Here is a 24,347-nt window from a genome sequence, read left to right as displayed (position 1 = left end):
TTTTTTTTAAAGATTTTATTTATTTATTTGAGACAGAGAGAATGAGAGAGAGAGAGCACATGAGAGGGGGGAGGGTCAGAGGGAGAAGCAGGCTCCCTGCCGAGCAGGGAGCCCGATGCGGGACTCGATCCAGGGACTCCAGGATCATGACCTGAGCCGAAAGCAGTCGCTTAACCAACTGAGCCACCCAGGCGCCCTAATTTCTCATTTTAAATGAGAATATATTCCTTTTATAGCTAGAAGATTCTCTGCATAAGATCAGGTTTTTTTCTAACATTAACACATTAAGCAATTTTGTGCTAGACACTACATATACTAAGACATCTAATCCTCTTCGACATTACAAGATATCTGCAAGCTACATTTACCACTACTTTAATCATAAGGTACATGTCACTTAAAGACAGACTAACCCCAGTCTGTCATCCCATGGTCAGAGGTAAAGATAAATGCTGTTTTCCCATCATTTCCATAAAAATGTTCAAGCATGGACACAATCTCTTTTATTCCATCATCAACTACTTTAACGTTGTCCTTATATTCCCTGTTTAAAAAGAAAGAGAAGAACAAATTAAATTACAATAATTTGGAAAACTCAAATTTCTTCAACATGAACTAATTACATCTAAAGTTGGTAACTCCTAAAATACTTTTATTTTTTTTTAATTTTTTATTTAAATTCAATTAGCCAACATATAGAGTACATCACTCCTAAAATACTTTTTTTTTTAAGACTTTATTCATTTATTTGTCAGAGAGGGAGAGAGAGACAGAGAGTGCACAAGCAGGGGGAGCAGCAGGCAGAGGGAGAAGCAGACTCCCTGCTGAGCAGGGAGCCCGAAATGGGACTCAATCCCAGCATCCTGGGATCATGATCCTGGGAAGGCAGATGCTTAACCAACTGAGCCACCCAATCATCCCTCCTAAAATACTTTTAGATTTCATCATGAATATTTTAAAATCAGAGCTCTTTAGATTGTTAAAAATAATATTCTTTCCTTTTAAAGAAGCAAAAGAATATGAAATAGTTTTCAGGAATAGTTTAAAAGAAGAATATTCTCCTATACTAGCAAATACATTTTAATGAATGCTTTTTACATCTCAAATGCATTAATTATGACTTCCAAGTTCATGCCTCTCGGTGCAAACTATATTGTTCTTGTCATATTAATAGGTATCACTGTTTCAGGTATAAAATGTTTCCATCCCTTAGTGTTTGTGATATAAAACATTAATATAATATAACATTCTAAACAAATTATATTTAAGCGTTCCATTCAGTTGAACAGGTTGGTTTGGTATGAACTCTTTCACTTGAACCAGTCCATCATGTTCAAGAAAGGGAGCATGAGGTATTCATTACTGGCAGCTAATCAATAGGCTTTATAGTTACAGTTAGACTTATCTAAACCAAATTCTACATAAAGAAATATAACATGGATTCTTCCTCTTTTGGTTCGCAAAACTGAGAAAAATATTTGCTGTTCTATATAAGGAGTACTACTGAAATATAGTATACAAAACTTTATACATTTGCTAGATACAATACTGATTAAATGGAACACACAAGGAATAGCTAATTACATCTTTTTGTGATATAAATATTAACACCATATAAATGCTTCCCCCCCAAGATTTCCTTAAATATTTCTAAAATATGTAATTTGTCCCTGCCTTGATAAATGAATATGGAATATAAGTAATGTGATAATTACAAAAAAATTATACTTTAAAAGTTCAAACAGAATAGCTAAGTCTCTCAAAAACACGAAATTAAACACAGCATTAAAATTACCTTGATGTTGGTCGGTGAGCATGTCCATTTGTATCTATTCCTAATAAATGTAAGAAAAAAACTATTTTTTCTTCATTTACTTTAGAAAACAAAGATTGGTTGTTTCTGGCAGCATGAAAGAATTCCTATATGTAACAAATCAGTTAAAGAAATTTAGTTCATTTGTTTCATTTAAAAAATAATTCTGATGAAAACATTTAATTACATTTATATATAACTATAAGATTATCTTATTTTGTTTAAATTTATCCTCAGGACCTACTAATACAAAGTCCTTATTGTTGGTTCAGACATCAACATTCAAATAATGAGTGAGCTATTTTCTGGGTTATAAAAGTAGGCCAAGAAAAGGTTATAGAAAGGGGATCTTGATTTCATGAAGATTTCATAATCACTGAATAAAATACAGCAGGTTGAAGAAATATTTTGACAAGAATCAAGTAAAACAGTACTAGAGGCAACATTTTAGGAACATTTTATCATTTTTAAATGTTTTTGGAGCTGGACTACTTCTCGCTGTCCTGTCTAGGTTACCACCCTAGTCCCAACAAGTTCAACCATAACTGCTCACTCGGAACATTGTGAATAGCTTCCGAACAATCTCCTTTGCCCAACGCTAGAATCTGTTCTTCACATTGTATGACAGAAAAATGCCCTAACTTAATAAAATATGGGTCAAAAATTATTATATTAATTTCATAATGATAAGCTGGATTTATAATGCCCTAAGACAAAGGATTAAACTTCTACTTACATACACATGAACATGTAAACTATTTTAGATAAATCAACAGGCTAGGCCAAGATACATAATTATTGTTCACATAAATGTCTCTAACTATACAGTACATGGTAACTTTAACAAGAGCTATTTAATTGTCCAATAAAAGTCTGAAATACTTTTTGAAATAATTCTTCATTATTATAAATACTAAAAAATACAAATGGTGCCATTACAGAAGCCTGCTATTCAAGAATAGAAGTAAATAAAAAACATAATATGTAACCTGCTACCATCCTCCTTAAAAGCATAAAACCATCCCCTAACTTTCATATACATTCTACTTAGCCCCTAAGAAGTTTTAAATCTAGATAGAAGTGGCAAGTTCTTCAAAAGAAAGGAGTTAAATTCTAATGATATAACTGAAAGCTGACAAAAACAAAAAAAAACCTAGCAACTTAAGTTAGAATTTGTTCCATGACTGGTAAAAAAAAAAAAAAATTCCACTGTGTAAAAAGTGCTATTCATTCACATATGGACATAAGATCTGGGAAGCCATGAAATAATCTTGTAGAGCTCAACCCATTAGATTCCTATTGGCTTTTTAAAAGTTAGTCTTTTGGACACAAGAGGTGGAATATACCCCTAGCTACTTTCCCTTCCATATTTAGTACACTGGTGACCATCAGCCCCCACTTTTTCTCATCTCCTTGCAAAGGCACTCATTCATTTTTACACTCAACAAATGTTTGTTATGCATCAAGGGAGACTACTCAGTGACTACCCCAACATGCACTCTCCTTTTCTCTCTGAGTAAAAACTTGTGGTTTCAAGAAACATGGCAATTCTCAACCTTAAAACCTACATATTTCCCATCCTCTCATACAACTAGATGTACCTTAGTGGTTGTGGCCAACAAGATATAAATCAAATATTTCAGTCAAAAGACTATGCAGAACTAAGGCTCTTTGAAATAAATATAACTTAGTAGGAAAGAAGTTCCTTTTTGATTCCTTGCACTGTTGGTCCTAAAACACTGAAATAATGGCACCTCTTGGATCATGAAAAACACTTTGGAAGATAAAACTCATGCTCTGAGGACAGAGGAGAAATTCAAAGAGACTGGGTCTTAATGACACCATGGAACCAGTATGGCAGTCATGTACTGCATCAACCCCGGGCTGCCTACTTCTGGCATTATCTTTACTGAGATAAAAGTACACTTTTAAGCCATGTTTTTTCCCCTATTACACAGAACTAAACCTAATCTAAGCTAATACTTGTATCTATGTACCAGACAATTCCTTGACAGGAATTAAGTTAACAATGAGAAAAAGTCATTATCTCTACCAACAAGATGTATGGGGGATATGCCAATGTATCAACAATTATGGTACAGCATAATAAAATAGTTAAGATAGAGGTATCAAGGGAATATAGAAGAGGGTTATCTAAGTCGAACGGGAAACAAAGTGAAGCAAAGGGAAGTCATGGAAGGCTTAATAAAGGAGATGGCACACAACAGTTTTTTATTTATTTATTTATTTATAAAGATTTTATTTATTTGAGAGTGTGTGAGCGAGAGAGAGAGAGCACAAGCCGGGGGAGAGGCAGAGGGAGAAGCAGACTCCCCGCAGAGGGGCTCGATCCCAAGACCCAGGGATCATGTCCCAAACCAAAGGCAGTCACTTAACTGAGTCATACAGGCGCCCCTGCACAAACAGAGTTATAAAAAGCAAATAGATTCGACACGAATGAAGCTTAAGGACATTATGCTAAGTGAAATAAGCCACTCACAAAGGACAAATATAGTATGGTTCCATTTATATGAGCTGTGTAGGTACAAAACATAGATACATAGGTACAAATACAAAGAAACAGAAAGTAGAATAGTAGTTGCCAGAGGCTGGGAGAGGAGGGGAAATGGGGAGTTGTTTAATGAGCACAGAGTTTCAGTTTTGCAAGATAAAAAAGTTCTGGAGATTGGAGGTACAACGATGTGAATATACTTAACACTACTGAACCTGTACATTTAAAAATGGCTAAAATGGCAAATTTTATGTTACAGGTATTTCACCACATTAAAAAAAAAAAGTGAGTAGACATTTACATGGATTTGTTTTGCTTGGATTAAGCATGAGTCTCTGGCCCAGGCACAAGTCCAGGTAAAGACCCCTGACTCCTTCTCTAGCCTTACCTCAGATCTTGCTCCCAGTGAGTATCCTGCCACCTTAACTTCCCCTTCTTTCAGTTCCTCAAATCTATTATGCTGCCTCTTCCTTCAGTGCCCAAGATTTACATATTACTGTTGACCTGAAATAAATACTTTTTCATGTGCAATCCAGATCCATCCAACTTTGTCTCCTATACTTCTAATATCATCTCAAAACTCTCAGAAAAGCCTTTCCCTGTCTAGATCACAATTTTCTAAAAGTATATTCTTAGTCCCTGTATTTTTCCTTCACACCATTTCACTGCTGATGATTTCATATTACTGTTATTACTATACATATATACCATATTTTATGAAGTCATGGGCAAATCATTTTTTCTGATCACTAGCAGTGTTGAAATAAAGAAAGGAAAAAAAGACATAAAATCAGGCCAGCCACAAGCTGTATCTGCCCATACACAAGGAATCTAATCCACGATTCTGGAGTATTTTTAGCTATGTCTATGAAATTAGAAACCAAGTGCCTTTCAGCAGATGCTAACATAAGTAGATTATATTAAGAAGTGATAATAAGAAAGTAAAATTTGCCAATTATTTCCTTAAAGAGATTTTATTTAACTTCAAGTTTTCCCTGTTGACAAAAGTATACGTTAAATGAAAAAAGAAAATTTCAAGAAGGTCCTGATAAAAGAAATAGGGTTTATCAAAGAATGTATTGAACACTTAATTCCTGCTAAGTAAATACAGAGAAAAATGCAGACACATACTGAGGAATACATTTACAAACTAACAAAAATGACTATATCATGGAAAAGTCCACAACGTCAGTTCAGAAGACACTACTGGTAAAAAGAAGAATCATTAAAGGTCAATCAATGAATGTTTCTTACAACAGACAAATTATAAGTTGTAATATGTAAATGAGAAACAATGGACAGGAAGAAAGGAAGCCATTACCCACAAGTGAGATTTTTCACACAATTTTTCAAAATGTAAATTCTATTGGATTCCTGGTGAAAACTGTGATAATTATCACTATCAAACAGTCCAAACTACTTAACTTCTTAGAGAAACTCATGGATATTTTGTTATGACTAATTTGCTGATTAGTTTTTATCTTTCTCTAAAGTACAATTTTTAAAAAATCCTGTTATTATAAATGCATTACATTTGAATAGAATTTTCAAAAGCATTTTTCATATATCTTACATGATCTCACCACTATAAGAGACTATTGTATGGTAAAAGAATGATCAAGGTTTACCTAGGATTATTCAGCAAATAGGAATGAAGTATAAGCTCCCTGAATTCCAATCTATGGAGCCCATTTAACTGTCGGAAACATGGAATTTAAAAAAGTTATCTTTTTCAAATTATTTTTTTAAAACTTCCATTAATTGTTTATTGTAGAATGTGTAGTTTCTTAGAATCTAGCCTTTTTAAAATAGTATGTTACAATACAGAACTTTCAAGTTTATGCAAGTAGGAAAAAATTAAAATGTATTTACTAACAAATCAGTTTCTAGTACTTTAGGTATAAATACATGTGCTGAAGATGATCAACTCAATAGCACTCACCTTCACATTATCAAAAACCCAAGTATCCAGTTTTGTTACATCATGGGCACCAAAATCCTCACTCTCAGCATCATAGCTATATGTATAAATATGGTCTCCACCAACACCTGAATAGGAAATTTGGGGGAAAAACCTTAAAAAAATTTTTTTTAAACTGTCATAAAATATGAAATAGCCATTTAAAAATTTTTGCGAGCAACCAGAATTTTTCACAAAGCATTTTGTATTATAATGGGGAAGAGAAAGACAGGAGGAATAATGAACATTTATTTCATGTGCCATGGACCATGACTTCTACTTTAACATGCTGTTGCTTTTTGTTCTCACAGTAACATTTTTAATTTTAAAGATACACTACATGTAAGTTAATTCATTTAGCCAAAGTCACAAGGCTAATACACAATAGCACAAAAATAAACACCAAAGTGTGTCTCCCTGTACAGATTAAACTATTCAAAAAATTTGTCTTAGGATGCTACAACCTAAAATAGATGAAGTCATTTGGTACTTCCTAAAGCAAGAAGAAAATTTAAAAACTTCACTTATCTTATTCATAAAATGTGTATTTTTCTCAATATGAGGGAATAAATATTGTTAAATTATTTGAAGGGGTCAACAAATATATTAATCTTACACATTTACAAGATTTTATTAAGAATCTATTCAATTGAGTGAATTGCTGAGATAGGCTGAGATAGGCTCTTACAGGTCATGAAGAAGAGATATAACAAATAGCAATCTCTTGGGCGCCTGGGTGGCTCAGTTGATTAAGCGACTGCCTTCGGCTCAGGTCATGATCCCAGGGTCCCGGGATTGAGTCCCGCATCAGGCTCCCTGCTCAGCAGGGAGTCTGCTTCTCCCTCTGACCCTCCCCCCTCTCATGTGCTCTCTCTCTCCCCTCATCCTCTCTCTCAAATAAATAAATAAAATCTTTAAAAAAAAAAATAGCAATCTCTTATAATAGCAATACAGTTCCAATGACACTACCACTGCTCAGCCATTCTACTCCCTACATCCTACGTACAGATCTGAGTGAGTTTGTTGGTTACAATAAATGGAACATTCCTGTTGGATTGTTTCTGATTCAGGTGTTGGTCCTGTCCTGTCAGCTATAGCCAGAAGTAGGAAGGTAAGCTTGGTGAGTCACAGCAACTTAATCCACCCTCACCACCACCAGTCCCCACAAAAGCTAAACTGCTTTCCTTTAAAAAAAAAAATTTTTTTTTTTTTTTCAGATTTATTTGACAGAGAGTGACACAGCGAGAGAAGGAACACAAGCAAGGGGAGTGAGAGAGGGAGAAGCAGGCTTCCCGCCGGGCAGGGAGCCCGATGCGGGGCTCAATCCCAGGACGCTGGGATCATGACCTGAGCTGAAGGCAGACGCCCAATGACTGAGCCACCCAGGCACCCCTAAACTGCTTTCCAAAGAAAGGAGTATATATATAAATGGCAAATAGTTTGAGGTTTCTTTACCTTGACCTACATAATTATGTTCTATGAATATCATATGTAAAATTCTGAATGTATATTTTGCTTTCAGGACATACAATAATATTCAATAATGCCAATTATTAAGATTACACCTATGGCTAAGTATAATGTTACAAAACCTTTTCATTAAGTGAAATGACCAGTCATTCTGCTCTCACTAAAAAGCATTTAGTGACACAAAATTCAAACAGAATCCAATAATTTCAGAAAAATAATACTAATGAATTTTCTAATCAATGCACAGAAACAAACGGAACAAATCCAAATGGCATGATCTTGAATATATGAAAATAGAAATTATAAGTTATAGCATTTAAATCTTTATGTGAATATCTACAAACTTAATACATTATCAAAGTAAAATGAACCAGACATCAACATCATCATCATAATGAAAAGTTACATGGTAAGCATACTGCTAAATATTTCATAAGAATTACCTAATTTACCTAAAAACAAACCTATGAGATAGAAATTATTATTATTATCATCACATTTTACAAAAGGCAAACTGAAGTTCAGAGAAGTTATCTAACTTGCCCAAGATTATAAAGAGGTTAAATGTTAGAGCCATATACCACTTCATTGAATTCAAGATACTAGCAACTATATGATGTGCCAATATTTCAAGTACAACTAAAAGAAAAAATCAAATGGACATGTCTATCCATTGTAATATACATTCCTATGTCAGAGATGTTAAATATGTAAAAACAAGTATCTCAAAAATCAATAAAATATAGTAAGTAATATAAAAAAATTACCATATTGACTTATTACATATATCATCTGAGGAAAATATAATCAATGACTCTTACCTTTGGCAAACATAGTCAAGATATCTGGGCTTCCCCAGCTCCATGTGTACTTGCTCTCATTAACAAGAGAATCAAATCCCACAGGATTTTCCTTCCATCCTTCAGGTCATTGGAAAAAGAAGCAAACAGTAACAACAGTAACATATACATGGTGAAGTATTAGTATAGCTGCTAAAGAAGTATTCCTCAAATAGTAACAATGACAATTAATTACAGAACAAATGCAAAACTAATAATAGATTTTATGTTACATGCATTATACTATATTTTAAAAAAGAAGCTTACAATAGATAATTTACTTCTTACTAAAACAGAATCACTTTTGAACTTTTGAGAGTTAACATTTAGGAAAACCATGGATACATCCAGATTGTTTCAGTACCACAGAATGATAAAAGACCAAAGCTTAATTCTTGAATCAACACCAGTGTGTGTTTATGAGTAAGGCATGCTAAAATACTTGCCAAAAGTATGTCAAAACACACTTCACTTTATGTCATGATTCAGTGTTAAAGAAGCAATATATATGCAATAAATTTTTCATATAATAAAGTCATCCATATAGATAATACCTTTGGCAACTGCACTGACATCTTCATAAAACCCAGCTATCAGGGCTACGTGACCAGGCCGAGATTCAGTTGGCACACGTGTATGAGATATCCCCCAGCTGCCCTCATGCATTATGATATTCCTAAAAGATATTATAGATCAATAGTTAACATAGACTTTGATTAAATCCTGTTAGAGCTTTAGAAAAATAAGATTATTACAGAAGGAATCAAAACCAGAAAATGAGTCAAAATTTAACAAGGAGAGGAATCTTTCTGATCCCAGCTGAACACAGTCCTAGCCCTCTGACTAGCTGGATTCAGCAGCATAATGAGCTTAGGCGAGACAAAGAACCATCTGGCTACTACACAGAACAAAATACACGATTGTTGTATGAAGCCACAAAGTATTCAGATGGTTTGTTACCTGAGAAATAACTGACACACACAATATTGTTCTATAAATGTCAAATTTCACTAGGTGTGATGTGGTATTGCGGTCATGTAGGAGAAAGTCCTCGTTTTTAGCTGATACATGCTGAAGTGTTTAGCAGTGAAGTGTCATGAGATCTTTCCTTCAAATTATTCAGGAAAAAATAAAAATTTAAGCATATGTGTGTGTGAGTGTGCGTGTGTAGTGAGAGAGAGAATGCAAATATGAAAACAATTAAAAATTGTTAAAACTAGGATAAACTACAGATTTCATCATATACTCCTTTCAATTTCTCTGTGTTGAAAAATTCTCAAAATAAAAAATTAAAGGTAGTGGAAATGGCTAGACTCCTAATTAGGAGTTAAATTATATTCCTAAATTTGAGATTACAACAGGCAAAAGGTTTCTTCTGCTAAAATGTATCAACAGTCTTTAAGTTGTATCACAATGAAAGCAAAGGACTAGCAATGCCATGGCAAGTGAAAGTGCAGCAGAGCAACAAGTTATAAAACCCTGACTGCATTGGTAACAGTTTCCAAGATGAATGCTTGCCGCCCAAAACAATAAGTACTGGTTTAGATACTCTTTATTACTGACTTACCTCATCCTAAAACTAATTTTGGTAAAATGCATGCATAATAAGTAAAAGTTTGAAAACCATTGAACCATTTGTTATGGGAGAAATACTTTTTAACTTCTTCAGTTATTTAATGAAAACCAAACTTTAACACAAAGAAGGAGGCATAAAGAAATTTGGATATCTGTTTAAAAACATTTTGATCAGTTCAGACCATATATATTTTTTAAATTATTTTATTTATTTATTTGACAGAAAGAGAGAGAGAGAGAGCAGAAGCAAGGGGGAGCAGCAGAGGAAGAGGGAGAAGCAGACTCCCTGCTAGCAGGGAGCCCGATGCAGGGCTCGATCCCAGGACCCCAGGATCATGACCTGAGCTGAAGGCAGATGCTTACTTAACCAACTGAGCCACCCAGGTGCCCCGTTCAGACCGTATCTTTTTAAAATCCAAAGTGAAGAACAAATAAAACCTCTCACAAACAGGTTTAAAAGAAACCAGAAGATTCCTGGAATCGTAAACACCTGATGGCATACAGCATAAGGCACATCAACTATGGGAGCTCTTGGCCCGCTACCCACCACCCAAAGGAGTAATAAGTGCTACCGGGAAAGCTCACCTTTTCTCTAACAACTGGTATACTTTTACCTTATTAATTTGCAATGAACTACATTTCTCTCCTTTCTTTGACAACTAAGAAATTCATCCAAATATATCACCCCAATTTTAAATTATTTGTAGAAATTTATGTGACACATTTTTGTGAACTGAACTTAACTCTGGTTTGATCTTATTTTCCTACCCATATTTTCCCACTACCCTGAATTGCTCACTTAAATTAATTTTTTGGGGTGACTGGGTGGCTCAGCCGTTAAGCGTCTGCCTTCAGCTCAGGTCATGATCTCAGGGTCCTGGGATCGAGCTCCACATCAGGCTCCCTGCTCCGCAGGAGGCCTGCTTCTCCCTCTCCCACTCCCCCTGCTTGTATTCCCTCTCTCGCTGTGTCTCTCTCTGTCAAATAAATAAAATCTTTTTTAAAAAAAAATTACTTTTATTTTTTTTAATATGGTATGCATTTATTTAAGCCACCATAAATTTCTGGAAATTCAACAGAAATCCAAGTTCATTCATTCTTCTAGCAGTCAACAAAGATTTAAATTGCCTACTATGTTCTAAGAACTGGAAATAAAGTAGTATACAAAACAAAGGCCCAACCTACATAGAACCTGCACATGCTAAGTACTACCAGGAAAACTAAAACACAGTAAAGAGATAAAAGTAATGATGGCAGGTAAGAACAGGAGAAGATGGAATATTTTAGATAAATTTCCATTTGAATTTGAGTTTTAATCTCTCTATACCAGCATTAGGAAGGGCTTTTGAGGGACCTGTCACTAATCAGAAAAATAACAATTATTTGTAGGAGCCCCATAAGTTTAAAAAATTAAACATTTCTTTTCAAAGCCACTTCATAAAATCTAAAATCACAATTAACAGTGACATAAACTTGGAAGGGCTTTATATATTTTATAGGCGTATTTTCAGTTGAACTCTGTATGTTCTAGTCAAACAGCACTATAATTAGCAATTCATTAATATTTAAGCTTGTCATTATTTTAAAAATGTAACAAGTTTATTGTATAAGAAAAAGATAATATAGTGAGTTATAAGCCAGGTTTGGGAAATTAGGACAAGTTAGGCCAAGCAGCTAAGGTCATAACTCCTAGAAGGAAATAAATTTGTTAATCCATAAGACAAAGGTAGATGTATATGTGTCCTATTCTCTTTCTCATCATCACTTCTATGTCCAACACGAGATAAAACAGTGTCAAGATAACACTTTCCAGAGAGTTCTTTGTATCAGTTGACATGCTTACCTAATAAATGGCGCTCTAGTATTTCCATTTTCGTCAAATTCATAAAGTGTATCTGCCCGCAGGCCATCAGCAACAAACAGTACTAATCTTTTTGCTGGAGGAGGCAATGGTGTAAACTGAGGAGTCATTCCATGAACCAAAGGAGATGTAAAATAAATATCAAAGATGGAGCCGAAGAACACAAAATGTACAAGCAATCCCAAAATAAAGAAGAGCAGCATATCCAGTGTAACTAATCTTCAAGAAAAACTGAAAGAGGGACAAAATTAAATCTGGGTAAACCTTAATGCAATTATACATATTTTCACATATTTTCATGACTGCATGTAGACTGAACATATATTATAAAATATTACCAATGTACAACTTCATTTTCATTTATGGTAGCAACAATAAACATTATTTAATAATGAGGTAATACTGAAATAAAATACATGATAAAATACACTCAAACAAAAATAGAAAGTTCAAGTATAATACCCATTTAACACCACTAAACTATTTATAATAAATTTAAATGTATACTAAGCTCATAAAAACTAATATAGGATCAAAAAACAAGTATATAAATGAGTCCTAAAATGAATCAGGGTTCAGTCAAATCAAATCCTTTATAAAATAGAAAATAAAATTCATGGTTGTCATGGTTGCCCATATGACCACCATTGATATTCTTGGAATTTAATATTACTTAAAGTTTGAGGATTTTTTTTTTTTTGACTTTTGGTTATCAGCCCAGGAGACTTGTAGATTCTCCTGAGAGATTATATGCATTTTTGTCCATTTAAATAAATTATAGGAAGGAAAAGTAGTTAAATTCCATGTGTTTCAGAAAATGTACACTCATTAAAGGAACATTTTTAGTTCCCTGAACCAAAAAAAAAAGTGGAGGTTATATTCATTCATTCAATTAAAATGTTCTTGCACATATTTTATACATAATTGTGTGTGGGGTACAATAGAGAACACCAAGAAGACATAGTCACAGATCTGATAAGCTTACACATACTTACAGAAGGAAAACTAAGCAACATGAAACATTTAAATAATACTGTAAGACAGTATGCCATTAACTGCCAAGATCAAGTCCATGGGAATGCTTTTCAAGCCGGTCTATACTTTTGTTGGTGAATCTCCCTGCAGATTAAAAACAACAAAGTACTCTTAACTTGTCTTTTTGTAATATAACTAACATTGGTTACATACAGTGACCCTTGGCTGAAAAACACCAAAGATGAAGTAATTTTAATTACAGACACATCTTATTCTTCCTGGCCTGAAGAATTATGTCATGGAAGAAAAGGGTGGCAAAAAAAAAAAAAAAAAAAAAAAAAAAACCCTTATCAAAGTCAAGCACATCATAAAAAGAATATAAAATAAAGTAAATGGCCAAATTATGGGCCACTTTTTTTCCTGAGAGATTTAAGAGTCAAATAAGTATCAAAGATATTCCACAAAGTATAAAAGTCCCTTAGTGAGTAGATACTATTTTGCAACCTAAGGCAAAACTCTCAGAATAAATATTCTGCTTTTTCTACTACATATGAGCTTCAACTACACAGCAAGCACCATCTTAATAATGGTATTCTGAATATAAAAATAAAACAATCACAGGATGCCAGGGTGGCAAAGTCAGCTGACTGTCTGACTCTTGGTTTCAGCTCAGGTTGTGATCTAGAATTGAGCCCCACATTGGGCTCCATGCTCAGCACAGAGTCTGCTTGAGACGCTCTCTCCCTCTCCCTCTGCCCCTACCCCTGCACTCTCTCTCTAAAATAAATGAATAAATCTTTTAAAAATTTTAAAAATTAAACAATCACTGTGGTAAGTTTGGAAAATATAGAAAAATTACTTATGATTTTACCATCTAAAGAAAAATCTGTTACATTTCTTAGTTTTTATCCAATCTACATTTTTATAAAGGCTCACAATTTCATGTATTGATTTCTTTATTATACATTAACATTTCTTTGTTATTTGAAAAAACTCTTCTTACATCATTTACCATCACCACACTCTATTCAATGGGCACATCTTAATTTTCCTGATCACCTCCATACTACTAAACATTGAGTTGTTTTCCATTTTTTCATTATTAAAAATGTTAACATGATTAACTTAAATTTTAATGTAATTTTTATGCTTTTAGACATTTCACATTATGTGTTTTAAAATACTGCCTATAAATGCGATACTGAGTCAAAGGTATAAGCACCTTTAAGGCTTTTGATACACTGTATATGGAAATAATTATTTATTTATTTTAAAGATTTTATTTATTTGCCAGAGAAAGAGAAAGTGAGCGCACAAGCAGGGGGAGTGGCAGGCAGAGGGAGAAGCAGACTCCCTGTGGAGTAAGGAGCCCGATACAGGACTCGATCCCAGGACCCTGGGATCATGACCTGAGCCGAAGGCAGATGCTTAACTGACTGAGCGACCCAGGCGTTCCCGGAAATAATTTTTTAGCTGAATAGTGATTATCCTAGCGATAAATTCATTTAACACTTGCAATGTAGATTTCTCTTGTTTATCTCACAAGCCCTCCTAAAGAAAAAGCTAGCACTTCAAATAGACGCAGTATAACTAAATTTGATGAATTAACAAGACATTGAGAAGAATACTCTAAATGACAATATTTCAAATAGAGAAATTATTATTAACATCAGTGTTTCAAGAAAGGAAGCTGTGGTCAACTTTGTCAGATACAGTTAAGATTGGAGTAAGAGCAGGGCCGCAGGTGACTTGGTTGCTGGAAGTTCTTGTTAACCTTACTGAGAAATTTCAACAGAGTAGTGAAGGCTGAGCCCTATCTAAAGCGCTTGTTTGAAAAGCCAAGAGGAGGCGAGGAAGGGAAAGACAGTGGAAAGCGCACAGCTCTTTGGGAGAGTGTTAACTCTGAAAAAAAGAAGGAAAACGCAAATTGACGTAGGGCCAATAGAGGGTTTTCTTTAGCTAGGAAATAGATTTAGATGTCGAGGAATGACTCTGAATGTAGAAAGAGATCAATGCTGCAGCAGCAAGCTGGAATAACTGTAGGAGTTAAAAATCCTTCTCATAGGGACGCCCTGGGTGACTCAGTCAGTTAAGCGTCTGCCTCCAGCTCAGGTCATGATCCCAGGGTCCTGCATCAGGCTCTTTGCTCAGCGGGGAGCCTGCTTCTCCCTCTGCCCCTCCCCCTGCTTGTGTCAAATAAATCACGAATAAATAAAATCTTTAAAAAAAAAAAAAAAGAAGTTTGAAGAAGGATGCTTCTTTAAAAAAAAAAAAAAGTCCTTCTGATAGCCAGAAAAGATGGCACCTAGGACACAAGTGGAGGAGTTAGCCTACTCCTGGTTTCCCTGGGATCTTCCTTTTTTGGGCTGAAGGTCTTGCTTCCCAGGAATGTTCAAACTGTCTCTGGGGTTTTTAGTTTGCTAGTCCTATGGCAGCCTGCTTCTCAACTTTCTTGCATCCTCTCAAAAGTCGCCTCCTCAGGATTTCTCTGACCACCCAGAAGTAGACCCCTCCCTCATTTTCCTTGATTTAAATACTCTTACATTCTGTATTTATTTTTAAAAATACGGTATCTAGCAGCCCATTTTTCAATGCTAACAAGGAGCCCTGTGATAATTCTTTCAGATCCAAAAAACTACTGGGTTTTTAATTTTTTAAAACATATGCATATTAAATTAAAATTACCTCTAGCTGCTTTTCTTTTTGAATATAAGGGCTCTCTGTCATGATAAATCCCACTTATTTAAACAAATGTTAATTATTTTAAGGTCAAGTCTTAACTAAATTTTTCGTGAAGCATTCTAAAGATTGGCACCTATTTTTAAATTTTTCAGGCAGAATGGACCCATTTTAAGTTTTACAAGTTTTGGCAAATATATACTCACATAACTACCCTAGAATATTTTCTCTCGAAGAAGTTCCCCCATGTCCCTCTGAAGGTAATCCCTGCTCCACGGTCCTGACCATAAGCCATTGCTGATCTGTCTTCTGTGATTCTAGATTAATGCTGACTGTTCTAGAACATCACTGAGATGGAATCATGCAGTACGCAGTTTGTTGTATCTATTTTCATTCACCATAATGTTTTTTAGATTCATGCATGTGATTTAGTTGTTTGTTCCTTTTTAATATTAAGAAGTATTCCATTATATGGATATACTACAAATTGTTTCTCTCTTAAACTCTTAAAGGATATGTGAATTATTTCCAGTTTTTGGCTATTATAAATAAAGCTTCTTAGAGTAGTAAATGCACAAGACTTTATGTATTTGTGCTTTCATTTCTCTTGAATAAATATGCAGAATTAGAACTGCTGGGTTAAATGGCAAGCAGATGTTTAAATTTATAAAAGGAATTGTCAAACTTTTTCCAAGCTGTTTTACCTACCTGTTATACACAGTTTTACACAATGTTGTTTCAGAAAGTGTTTTAAAACTTTATTTTATTGACAATCTATAATTTTGCTATAAATGCCATTTAAGAATTTATCCTAACTTTTAGAGTAAGTGTAATGTGCTTTATATTCTTTCATATATTGTGTATAATGTTTCTCCACAGTGAGAGTAGTCAATGATAGCACTAGCTACTATTGACTGAGTGCCTACTCTGCATCAGATCCTGCATCAGGGCTGCGGTACTTTACTTACATTATTTCCTCAAATCCTCAGAATCTGCTTTGTCAATGAAGCATTAGAACCCCAATTTTCATAGCAGGGAATTGAGTCTCAGGGGGCCTAAGTGATGCTCCAAAGATCACACAGCTAGTAAGGGGAAGAGCTGAGATTTGAACCCTGGGTCACATCACTGGAGACCATAAGCTTTTTCTAACACTTATTCAGATGACCAGTGTGTCCAGAACTTATCTCAGTATCTTTCTTTGAGGGGCAGGATGGCATAATGGTAAAGAGGACATACCAAAGCATTTCACTGCAGGGATTCAAAACCTGCCTTCTCTACTTACTAGCCGTGTGACTTAAGGCAAGTTATTTAATTTCTTTGTGCCTCAGTTTCATCAGTTAAATGGGGATAACACAATAGTACCTACTTGCTGGGGTATTATTAGAATTGAGTTAATATGGGGGCGCCTGGGTGGCTCAGTTGGTTAAGCATCTGCCTTTGGCTTAGGTCATGATCTCAGGGTCCTGGGATCGAGCCCTCCATCAGGCTCCCTGCTCAGTGGAAGGTCTGCTTCTCCCTCTCCCTCTGCCCCATACTGTGCTCTCTCTCTCTCTCTCTCTCAAATAAAATCTTAAAAAAAAAAAAAGAATTGAGTTAATATGTGTAAAATATGCAAAAGAGTGCCTACCACAGTCAGTACTCATTAAGTATTAGCTAATATTATTGTTCCTGATGTTCATGAAGTTGGATTGAGCATGTGAGAAAAACTTGTTTGCCACCCTTGCTGACTTTAAAATCTAATCTAATAGATGTAAATCAAGTCCCAAACTTTGTTTTATACCAAAGCATCAACTTTAGCGTCATTGCTCTACTGCTATTTTCCTTATCTATATGGGTATATATATATATTTTTTAATTGTGGTAAGAACACTTAACATGGGAGACCTACCCTTTACATTTTCAAGTGTACAATACCGTATTGCTAACTATAGGCACAATGTTGTACAGACGTCTAGAACTTACTCATCTTGGGTAACTGAGCTTTTATAGCTGTTGAACAACAAATCCCATTTCTCCTTCCCCCCAGACCCTGGCAACCATCATTCTACTCTCTGCTTCCATGAGCCTGACTCTTAGAAATCTCATGTAAGAAGAATCATGCAATATTTGTCTTTCTCTGACTAGCTTATTTCAGCTAGTATAATGTCCTCCAGGCCAGAAATGTCTGATAGCCCCAGTTGCTCCATATATTTGCCAACAAAATTTGGTACTGTAGCCTGTTTAATTTTGCCTTTTCTTTATGTGGGAGTGTACTTGTAACCTACTGACATTTTAATTTACATTCCCCTGATAATCAATGATGTTGAACAACTTCTCATGTGTTTAATGGACATTTTTTTTTAATACTTTTTCCCCCCTTTCATTTTTAAGTGTTTTTCAAAGAACAGTACTTTTCAATTTTGGTTAAGTTCAATTAATTTTTCTTTTGGTTACCTATTTTGTGTCCTACATAAGGAATTTTTGTAAATGATAGCACTTTCTTTAATACAGATTTTTAATACTTGTTATTTGAAAATAATTTCAAACTGAGAAAAAAGTTGCAAGCATAATGGTACAAAAACCCATAAACCCTTTAGCCACATATATCTATGCTAACATTTCTGTTGGCGTTGTCATTTTTTCTCTTTTCTCTCCTGTCCCTGCTTTGTCTATCTTACCCCTCATGCGTGTACACACATACATGTGTGTGTGCATGTGTGTAAAATCACATAATATTGTTTCAGAACCATTTGAAGATAAGTTACATACACTATGGCCCTTAACCCCTAAATACTTCAGTGTTTATTTCCTGAGAACAATGATACTCTCTTATATACCGACAGCCAACTGTCAACTTCAGTAAATTCAAAGTCAGTACTTTAACTCATCTACCATTCTGTACTCCACAATTTTTTTGAAGTGCCCCAATAATGTTCTTTATAGCATTTTTACAGCTCTACTGAGGCATAACTGGTCTAAAACAGACTGTACAGATTTAAAATGTACAATAAACACAGTCAAGATAACGAACACACCCATAACCCTCAAAACTTTCCTCATGCTTGTGTAATTCACCCCTACATATTTTATATATTTTTATATTATTGTAAACGATGATTTCCCCTTGTTAGTTCTTAAATCATGGATTTTTATACATTCACCTTGTATTCTGCAACACTGACAAACTGTTATATGGTAGCTTTATTATGTAGATACCTTTTGATTTTCTACAGAGATAATTATATCACCTATGAATGAAGGACTTCTTCCTTGTCATTATAAATGTCTTTTATTTTTGTCTCATGCTTACTGTACTGTCTAGGACCTCTAGTATGATGTTGAACAGAAATGGTAACAACAGAAATCCTTGCCTTCCAATCCTAGGGTGAAAGTTGTCAGTTTTCCAGTTTGGGGAAATTTCCTTTATTAAGTTAAAGAAGTTCACTTTCACTCCTATATGCGTAGTTTAAAATCATGAATGAATGCTGGATGTTGTCAAATGCTTTTCATTGGATCTATTGAGATGATCATGATCATTTGGTTTTTCTATTTCAGTCTCTTAATGTAGTGAATTACACTGATTGAATTACAAATGTTAAACCAAGCTTGCATTCCCAGAATAAACCCTACTTGGTCATTAAGTGTTATCCTTTCTATGGACCGTTAGATTTCATTTGCTAAAATATTATTTAGCATTTTAAAGCAATGTTTATGAAAAGATATCAGACTCTAATTTTCTTTTCTTGTAATGTCCTTCTCTGGTCTTGGTATCAGACACTGAGTTGGGAAGTGTTGCTACCTCTTTTATTTTTTTGGAAGAGTTTGTGTAGAATTTGTATTATTTCTTCCTTCATTGTGTAACAGAATTCACTGGTGAAACTACTGGCTTTGTGGGAGGTTTTTAACTATAGATTCAATTTCTTCATATATATATAGGGATATTCAGATTATTTACTAACTGTTGAGTGAGCTTTGGTAGTTATACCTTTTAAGAAATTTGTCGATTTCAGGGCGCCTGGGTGGCTCCGTCAGTTAAGCGACTGCCTTCAGCTCAGGTCATGATCCTGGAGTCCCGGGATCGAAGCCCACATTGGGCTCCCTGCTTAGCAGGGAGTCTGCTTCTCCCTCTGACCCTTCCCCCTCTCATGTGCTCTCTCTCTCTCATTCTCGCTCTCTCAAATAAATAAAATCTTAAAAAAAAAAGAACTTTGTCAATTTCATCCAAATTGTTAAATTTATTGGTTTAAAATTATTCATAATATTATATTCAATTATTTTCCTTTTTTTTTCTATTTCCCATTCCAGGACACAATCTGTCAGGTATCATATTTAGTTGTTCAAAGTAAGTCGCTTTTCAAGTACTTAATTCATTTCAGTTAGATCTTAAACTCTAGTCAGAGCTAAAGCACATATGATATATTTGGATGTACAGAAGCTCACACTGGTTTATTCTTTTTAAAAGATTTTATTTATTCATTTGACAGAGAGAGAGAGAAAGAATGCAACCGGGGGGAGGGGCAGAAGAAAAGGGAAAAGCAGGCTCGCCGCTGAATAGGGAGCTAGATGCGGGGCTCAATCCCAGAACCCTGGGATCATGACCTGAGCCGAAGGCAGAGAGACGCTTAACCAACTGAGCCATCCAGGCACCCCAAGCTCACATTGATTTAAAGATCTTCGCTTTATCATGGAAACATTAATACTTCCTATCATGGTTGTAAATAAGCAAACATCTATGTCATTTCCCACTTTAATTTGCATTTACGAGTAACTCCCTGGAATTAATGTTCTTTCTTTTTTTCCCCATTGCTATTACACAGCTTTTCTGAATAAAGTATCAAAGTCTATGTGTTAAAAGAACATATAAATTTTCCACTACCCAAAAGCTTACTGAAGTAGTCAAACAAAAATTTTATTTGAGAATTTTGACCTTTCTAGAGCTGTAAGAGTCAAAGTAAAAAATCACACTCTTGTTATGTAAGAACAGCAGGATCCCAGTCAAGTCACTCCCTGTCTTAGTTTCCTTATCCATAAAAAAAAGATACCATCAGCCTTATTCCATGGCAGGAGTCTAGTGGGAAGTAACTTAAGACATGGCACCATACAAATGCAAAGCACTAATAATACTCTAGATTATAAAGCACTCGATTTTTATTTTTATTTTTTAAATCAAACTCTAAACAGTTGAGTTTACATTATTTTACAAGAAAGCAATAAGAAAGAAAAGGTATACTGTATTTTCCTGTTCCAGTCAAATCAATTTCATAACTTCTTGATTACAGACTTGTAATATTCATTACCACCAAATATTAATAATACAAACACTATATATTTATTTAATATTTCTCAGTGCCCAGTTGGGTTCTCTTTTTCTCTTTCTTTTCTTTCTTTCTTTCTTTCTTGAGAGAGTGGAGGGGAGGGGCAGTGAGGGAAAGAGAGACTCTTAAGCAGGGTCCACACCCAGTGCAGAGCCCTACATGGGGCTGGATCCCACAACCCTGAGATCATGACCCCAGCTGAAATCAAGAGTTGGTTGCTCAACTGACTGAGCCACCCAGGCACCTCTGGGTTCTATTTTCAAAAGGGCTTGGTTTCTCACTTCTCCACATTCACAACCACCGCATAAGTTCATCAAGTCCTCACCTGGACCACTTCAACAACCTACAAATGGGTTTCCCTACTAAGCTATATAATACAAATTCTTTCCTTCCTCAAAGTAATGATCTTATATATTGCACTCTACAAATCATACTAAATTTCACTGGTCATTATATTTTATTCTAATGGGTCTTTAGGAATTTTATACATAGGCCTTAACCCTAAAACTCATGTACTTTCTAACCCATTTTCAAGTGATCCTTAGTTTTAAATAATTTATATCAATATAAGAAAGATAAGGTGACATGAGAGTATCTAAAAGAATTCCAGGATGGAAAATCAAATGAGAATATAGCTGATGTTTTTTCTCAAAAATCATGTTAGAGATAATTACTTCATCAGGTAATAACTTAAGGATCTCCACCAGAATGCAATAAGAGATTAATGACCTTGGAATCTCACACCTCTTCCACAGAAGAATTCCAATTAATAAATGTAGAAGGAATGAGAAAAATATATAAAATTACAACTAGACAAACACCACAGTAATACTTATTACCACCAAGATGCATTGATAAATGCTAAACTCAGTGGGTGAAAGTTTGAGGCAAACAGGATATTTGCAGTCTCAAAGAAATCTCTCCCAAATATATATATTAATTATAAAGGGAAAAACACTAACTTACAATGGAGAAACCCCTCAGATACCACCTTACCAATTGGTCAAAGTTAACATAACCAGTAATAAGACACATTAACATCATGTAACCCTAATATGGTGCACTAAGAAAGACACGACATGGTATATTTTTGGCAAAAGAATATGTGGTGTTCTTGCCAAAAATGCTAACCTTGATCTATTCATGGGAGTATATCAGACAGACTCAAATCTAGAACAGTCTGGAAAATAATGAAGCAGTACTCTTCAAAAGCATCATGGTCATGAAATACAAGGAAAGACTGAGGAAGTCGTAGAATGAAGGCTGAAGAGACATAGCCAAATACAGTAAGGAAACCTGGGCTGGATCCTGGGTCAGAAAATAGACAATAGCTGCGCCTGGGTGGCTCAGTCGGTTAAGCGTCTGCCTTCGGCTCAGGTCATGATCCCAGGGTCCTGGGATCGAGCCCTGCATTGGGCTCCCTGCTCCGCGGGGAGCCTGCTTCTCCCTCTCCCTCTCCCTCTCCCCCTGCTTGTGTTCCCTCTCTCACTGTGTCTCTCTCTTTCAAATAAATAAATAAAATCTTTAAAAAAAGAAAATAGACAATAGTGGAAAAATTGGTGAATTTCAACTAAGAACTGTAGATTAGTTAATAGTTTTTTACAAATGCTAATGTCCTGGTTTTGATAACTATACTGTGGTTTTATAAGATGTTTACATTAGGTGCAGTGTGAAGGGTGTACGATAACTCTCTGTACTATTTTTGAAACTTTTCTATGGATCTAAAATAGAGTAGGAAAAAAATTAATTTGAAGCCTGAGTCTGTACTCAAAAGATAACACTGACTAGCGTCATAGTTATAACCACCACAAATTTTTGTGGACAGCTCTGATTTCATATAACCTGTGTTCTTATAAATAAAGGTTATTTATTAAGCTCAAAGACTTTAAGTGTTTACATCAGCATAAACCATACTAAAGAGCTTATTATTTAAAGATGGTGTTTCGCAGTTCTCTCAGGCTCTGTTTACCTGCCATGTGAAGAGTAAATATTGCCAGTTAAAACTGTAAGGAAGTAGCTGAGACCTGCACACAACAGAATATTACCAGGTAAACTATTAAGCCAGGTTATTAACACTAGTTCATTTGTTTCTTTATACTTATTATTTTGCGGTGTATATTTTTTTCATCATAATGTATGTCACTTTCAAGTGAAAACTATATGTGACTTTACAAATGCCATAAAAGAATTAATTTTCAGATTTCCTCATGGATAGTAGACCAAGAGAGGTTGTTAGTTATTTAGATGACTCGTACCCAGCTATACACTTGAGAATAATTCAATTTTTTTCTTCATATCTAATGTCCTTTATCTGTTCCAGCATACCACAGTACAGTTACTTATCACGTCTCCTTAGGCATCTCTTGCTGTGACAATTTCTCAGAGTTTCCTTGTTTTGATGACTTTGCGAGTTCCAAAGAGTACTAGTCAGGTATATTTTAGGAGACTCCTATAGGAATTTGTCTGATGTTTTTCTCATGATTAGAATGGAGTTATGGAAGAGGAGAGGAAGAGGGAGGACAACTACATGTGTAAGGTGCCACTTTTATCACATCTTACCAAGGGTGTATGCCATCAACATGGCTTATCACAAGTGATATTAAGCTTGATCATCTGGACAAGGTAGTGTTTGTCAGGTTTCTCCACTATAAATTTAATGATTGCATATTGTACTCTTTGGAAGGAAGCTGCTATGTACAACTAATACTTAAAGGGTAAGGAGTTATACTGAGTTATACTCTATCTTCTGAGAGCACAAAGTACCTACATAGATTATTTGAATTCTTTTATAGGGAGGGTATACATTTTAAACTCAGTCAATTATGGGATTAAAAGCTGTCATTCTACAAGATTAGATTAACAATATAATCACCAATATTTGCACTCATGCTTTCCCCATCCTACTTAGAAAATAATTTTTATCAGTATACATGCAAAGCCATTGTTCCTTTTATGAGCCTATTCTAGCCAGCACTATCAAAAACTTATAAATTAAAGATTTAGACATATATTCTATTATATAACTATACTACAATTTATTTGAAAATTATCTTGATAGACATTGTCCCTAACTGTCATTACTACAAAGAATGCTGCAATTTAGCCTATCTCTCATGGTCAATTGGGAGATTTTCAGAATTACAACAGAAGGATGATCCATCACAAAATTAATTTGGTGGACTGCAATTAGCTTTTTTAAAAAAAAAATGAAATAGAATAGAATAGGCGCTCGGCATCAGGGAAATCCAAATCAAAACCTCAATGAGATACCACCTCACACCAGTCAGAATGGCTAAAATTAACAAGTCAGGAAACGACAGATGTTGGCGGGGATGCGGAGAAAGGGGAACCCTCCTACACTGTTGGTGG

At 34.9% G+C, this 24,347-nt stretch overlaps 1 protein-coding gene across 10 annotated transcripts in view; it reads right to left on the bottom strand.

Annotated features, from left to right (window-relative positions):
- The window catches only part of PIGN (phosphatidylinositol glycan anchor biosynthesis class N), a 112,292-nt gene that overhangs the window by 81,314 nt on the left and 6,631 nt on the right, over positions 1-24,347 (bottom strand). For 6 of the 10 annotated variants that reach the window (XM_081801084.1, XM_081801081.1, XM_081801089.1 and 3 more), the window contains 6 exons: positions 12,013-12,261; positions 9,149-9,270; positions 8,577-8,675; positions 6,268-6,374; positions 1,796-1,920; positions 414-544 (listed from right to left, as the gene is read on the bottom strand). In XM_081801084.1, coding sequence (XP_081657210.1) covers positions 414-544; positions 1,796-1,920; positions 6,268-6,374; positions 8,577-8,675; positions 9,149-9,270; positions 12,013-12,233 — 805 coding nt within the window. In that variant the 5' untranslated portion in view covers positions 12,234-12,261. Of the gene's footprint in view, positions 1-413; positions 545-1,795; positions 1,921-6,267; positions 6,375-8,576; positions 8,676-9,148; positions 9,271-12,012; positions 12,262-13,025; positions 13,150-24,347 lie in introns of all 10 variants that reach the window. The other 4 variants (XM_081801083.1, XM_081801082.1, XM_081801085.1 and 1 more) reach the window with 2 other exon arrangements.

Source organism: Leptonychotes weddellii, chromosome 13 (genome assembly GCF_054177405.1).
Source record: "Leptonychotes weddellii isolate Sample4059 chromosome 13, ASM5417740v2, whole genome shotgun sequence".
Lineage (NCBI taxonomy): Eukaryota > Metazoa > Chordata > Mammalia > Carnivora > Phocidae > Leptonychotes > Leptonychotes weddellii.
Note: the sequence above shows the minus strand (reverse complement) of the source record. Positions and strands in the feature narration are given on the sequence as shown.